This window comes from Berghia stephanieae, chromosome 14, assembly GCF_034508935.2.
Source record: "Berghia stephanieae isolate SIO BIC M18660-M18661 chromosome 14, UCSD_Bste_1.3, whole genome shotgun sequence".
Lineage (NCBI taxonomy): Eukaryota > Metazoa > Mollusca > Gastropoda > Nudibranchia > Aeolidiidae > Berghia > Berghia stephanieae.
Window position 1 is genome coordinate 2186895 of NC_088373.1, and position 5000 is coordinate 2191894.

The following is a 5000-nucleotide window of genomic DNA, read 5'->3' on the forward strand; positions in this document are numbered from 1 at the left end:
ATTCGCAAAGATACCGTGCAAGTATTCATTTTACACCCAAGTACGGTGAGAAGATGTGAGTAAAGAGCCTTTACCAATGATTCAAATATGTGTCGGTCAGAGCCGGTCTCGAAACCTGTACCTTCCGGCCCGAAGACGAGAGTCATATCACTAGACCACATGGCCGCACAAAACAACATCGTCACATTATATATATATATATATATATATATATATATATATATATATATATATAATATAAGAGAGAGAGAGAGAGAGAGAGAGAGAGAGAGAGAGAGCTAATGTAAAATATAAATTATGTCACTCACTTATATATGGCCAAGACGTACGTTTCTGTGGCTTTCGTCCACGTCGTCAGTCGGAAGACATTTTTTATAAGTGGGTGACATAATTTATATTTATATATATATATATATATATATATATATATATATATATATATATATATATATATATATATATATATATATACATTTCTAATCAACTCTATAACCATCTTTTGTCTTTCAGAACATGAAATCTGGAAATGACATGACATATCAAAATCTTCAGAGATTGACCCCTATTCTAGCAACAGGACGTTCTTGATCTTCAATTCGAAAGTTATTTTTAGAAATCTTGGAGAAATCGTATGTGGTAAATTCCACATTGCTTATATTGAACATTACATTTGTAAAAAAAAAAAAGAAAGAAAGAAAGAAAGAAAAAAAAAACCGTTTCTACTTTGTAGGAGCGATGATGGTGATGGTGGTGATGATAGGACATTTTAAGTGGTACAAATTATGGAAATAACCCAAAAACGATCCCAGTCGTCAAAACTATTGCGTCCATCAACAAAAAATTATGGTCAATCCTATTCTTATTAAAGGACATGCCTCTCACTGGACAAGGAATAACTATCAAACGCGCCATGGACTGAGTGAGGATCGTAAACATCTAATTGTTCTCATGACTTGGAAATTAGGCACAATTTGTCGGTTTGTGTAACTTTGAAGTCATCAACACAAACGCCTAAATTTGTAACTTTGAAGTCATCAACACAAACGCCTAAATGAGTAACTTTGAAGTCATCAACACGAACGCCTCAATGTGTAACTTTGAAGTCATCAACACAAACGCCTAAATGTGTAACTTTGAAGTCATCAACACAAACGCCTAAATGTGTAACTTTGAAGTCATCAACACAAACGCCTAAATGTGTAACTTTGAAGTCATCAACACGAACGCCTCAATGTGTAACTTTGAAGTCATCAACACGAACGCCTCAATGTGTAACTTTGAAGTCATCAACACAAACGCCTAAATGTGTAACTTTGAAGTCATCAACACAAACGCCTAAATGTGTAACTTTGAAGTCATCAAGACAAACGCCTAAATGTGTAACTTTGAAGTCATCAACACAAACGCCTAAATGTACGTCATCGATGTGAGAGAATTCAGAATTTTATGTTCGTGAAAATATTTCTTTGAAAAAAAAAAGAAAAAAATGATCTTTCATTTTATATCTGGCATTATTCTCATCTTCCATTTCGTGTTCTGTTCAGAGTTTACACATGCAACAGCCCCATCAATATTATTTTCCAATTACGAGTTGATAAAGCCAACCGTAGCCGTGACAACACTTCAACCGGCAGTTGTTACAAAACGAGGTGTTATTGGGTGTGCGTTGGTTTGCTTACAAATTCCTCTTGAAGGTTGTTCTGGATTTGAGTTTATTTCTGAGAACAAGAGATGCTTGACTCTTACTGGAAACATTGATGGGGAGTTAGGTGCTTCACTGCCCGGGAACAAAACGTATAGAAAGAGAGTTGAAATCACAGCAGCAACAACGCTTGCAGAGATTACTACACCAACGACACTAACAACGACATCATCAGAATCACTAACAACAACAACAACGTCTGAAGCAACAACAACACCACCAACAACAGCAGCTTCCATATCAATCTGTCCATCTGGTTTTACAGTATTCAACACTTATTGCTTCAGATTCATATTCCGGAGTAACGGCCCGGATTCTAAAACACTGTGCGAGAGTTACGCCCCACCCCACAGCCACCTCGCTTATATCGACAGCGTGGCGAAACTCAACACCGTCAAATCTTTCGTCGAAAGTAATCTATCTCCAGGTGAGTACTACGAAACGTACGTTGGGATTCGAAAACGAACGCCATCTGGACCTTTTCAATACGACGCAACAGATGAGATTTTTTCCAATTCGAATAATCTTTGGAATCACTCCCCAGATCCGGACCCAAGCAGAAGTTTCGGTGCATCGAGCAAGCCTCAGCTAATTTGGAACAACAACGGCCAAGGGGCATGGAGTTATCACAGCGCGTGTGAAATTTTACTAACAGTGTAAACTCTACAAAGGCCAGACCATAGATTTCAAATACAAGATGATTAATTAACGACTTTTTGTGCTTTCTGTAAATCAGAAATCACTTATAAACTCATCGTATTTTTGTGGTGCACTAGAACTTTCGTGTTTGAGAGTTTTGATAAGATGGTAATACAGAGGACCGACTCAATCTCATGACAGAATTGGCAATGGAATTTTTGTAACACAAATGCTCCGACACCACGTGACCAATCGTCACCAAATTTTGTACGCTGTTTACAATTGACATGAAGATGGTTTTTGTGTATTATGAGATTGATTAGACATTGTGATAATCTTATCGAAAAATCAAATTTGTTTCGCAAAACCCCATCAAAAACAGACGCCATCAGACGTGGTTTGGTTGCATCAACCTTCCGCTTAGCGAGAATGACAGTGAGGTGTCGCAATTAGTGGTTCCAATTTCTTAAAATTTATGTCAACCATTTAACATAGGGAAATAATTTTACGAAGAGTGAATGAAATATGTAATATATAAAATGCAGAAAATATATCTCCGTACCCAAATAAACAGTTCCGTGGAATTCTCTTACGAAGATGAAAAATGTATAATAAGACAGTAAGACAATAGAAATTGAGTTAAAAATGTTATTCAACACTTGAATCATAAATTTTGAGTTGATCAACTTATCATCATCATCACCATCATCACGTTACTTGAACGGGCACCGCTCATTGGACGGACAGTGTTACGATTCGGGCCGCTCCCGGAGAGTGGGTAGAGTCAGGTAGCCTTAAACGTCAACATAAAGAAAAGACTAAGAAAGATAGACAGAGGGAACTCTGTTCATAAGTGCCCTCGGAGTGGAGTATCAGGCTACTGCTCTGAGTCTAGCCTGATCAGAGGGAAGAGAAAGAAGGAGAAGGCCCGTGTTTTACGGCTAGACAATGGTAACTTTAATAAAATAAAGGAAATCAAGATTAACAAACAAGATATATTTATTACGGAAACGAAGTTACATTTACAAACACAAATAGGAACGACACAACTCTACTTATCCATTCATCCTTCTTGTCTCTCTCCTGACATCCACGGTATTAAGTCGGGTTGGTAAAGATGTTGAAAATTGAATTTATAGCCAGAAATATCAGACTTGTGTTGAGTTTGTATGTTTTACAGAGGAGAATGGATGCCATATTTTAGGGTACTAATGCCAATGATTTATATTTTTGACCAATTTTAACATTAAATTCGGCTTTTAAGCATCTGGTTCATTCCGACATAATACCGTTTTGAGACAATGGGTCACATATAAAACACAACCGCTGGAATGGCGGTATTGTGTTCAGTTCAACGAAAGTTACAAGAACTCCCCTCTGGTTTCCCCGTGCATATATAGCGCTGGTTCGAACCCCCTAGTTGGACGGCGAGGTGTTCAGAATACCTAGCAACCCGAGGGAGGTAAAATCAAGTCCGGAATCGTTCGGGTTATGTCCTATCAACCAGCGTCAGGGAATAACAACAGTTATGCTTGTCGATAGATAAGCGAAGCAAAAGTTTCAGATCAGAACCAAATATTGTGCTTTTTTAATGTACGACATATGTATGGTATACCTGGTTGCAAGTGGTCGAACTTTACAACAACAACAACAACAACAACAACAACAACAACAACAAACGATTTGAAAGGGTCTTTTAATCGGTTAATTACTTACTGGCGATCGCCTCCTAATCTTCGGACTGAGACGCTTTAGCATCTTCTCTGATTCGTTGAGCGAGTTCTTTCCACTGATGACGGTCTGCTGCGATGGATGCCATTTGATTCTTTCCACATCTTAGTTCGTGTGTGTCACGAGGCGCTTGAGGTCTTTATTTATCGTAGTATATAATATGCTTGCTGTTTATTATGTCCTCTTGGTGTAAAGAATAACGCAATTGCCTTTTTAGCTGGAATATTTCGGTCTCTCCAAAAAATATGTCCAAATTGTTTCCATCTTCTTTTCAAAATTTGAATCGATATCCGTGTTTCTTCATTTTATGTACAGCGATTTGTTACTTATTTTGGTTAAGAAGTGGATATTTAGAATTCTTCTAAGCTGTTTCCGATAGACTCGGTTAAGGTAAAAACAAATCTAAAAGAAATTGTGACCCAACCGTTGAAAAATGATTTTATGTCGGGGTGAACTAAATGCCATAAAGTGAGATCTATGAAAACACACGAAAAAAACTCCGATACAACCACCATATCAGCTACGACAAATGAGATCAGGACACGTAAGTCGTGGTCAATAAGAAAGGCCGTGCCGTGGTTGAAATTGTCAAAACGAATTATCAAAGATATCACCGAGTCAGGCAGACACAAGATGGACAGTGATAATAATAATAGACTCTTATAGAGCGCACGGTATCCTCAACAACGAGGCTCTTGGCGCTTTAAATACTCTTCAACAGTCGTAACGTCACTTCCCTCGTAATGACGCATGGTAACTTAGTAACTGGCTCTAAACTATCGGAACAATGGCGACGCCCTTATGAAATATTTCTCCGACGAGCATAAAAGCGTATCCAGAGGGGAAAAAACCCATTATAAATTTGCTCATGTTTTGACTTTTACACATTCTGATCACAATGAAAAGTTCTAGCCATCATGACGAATAA

At 37.8% G+C, this 5000-nt stretch overlaps 1 protein-coding gene across 1 annotated transcript in view; it reads left to right on the forward strand.

Annotated features, from left to right (window-relative positions):
• The window catches only part of LOC144959670 (uncharacterized), an 8928-nt gene that overhangs the window by 3368 nt on the left and 560 nt on the right, over nucleotides 1-5000 (forward strand). Inside the window, exon 2 of the mRNA XM_078892343.1 lies at nucleotides 511-5000. This exon is cut by the window's right edge and continues 560 nt beyond it. Within this exon, the coding sequence (XP_078748469.1) occupies nucleotides 1487-2362 (876 nt within the window). The 5' untranslated portion in view covers nucleotides 511-1486 and the 3' untranslated portion in view covers nucleotides 2363-5000. The remainder of the gene's footprint in view (nucleotides 1-510) is intronic.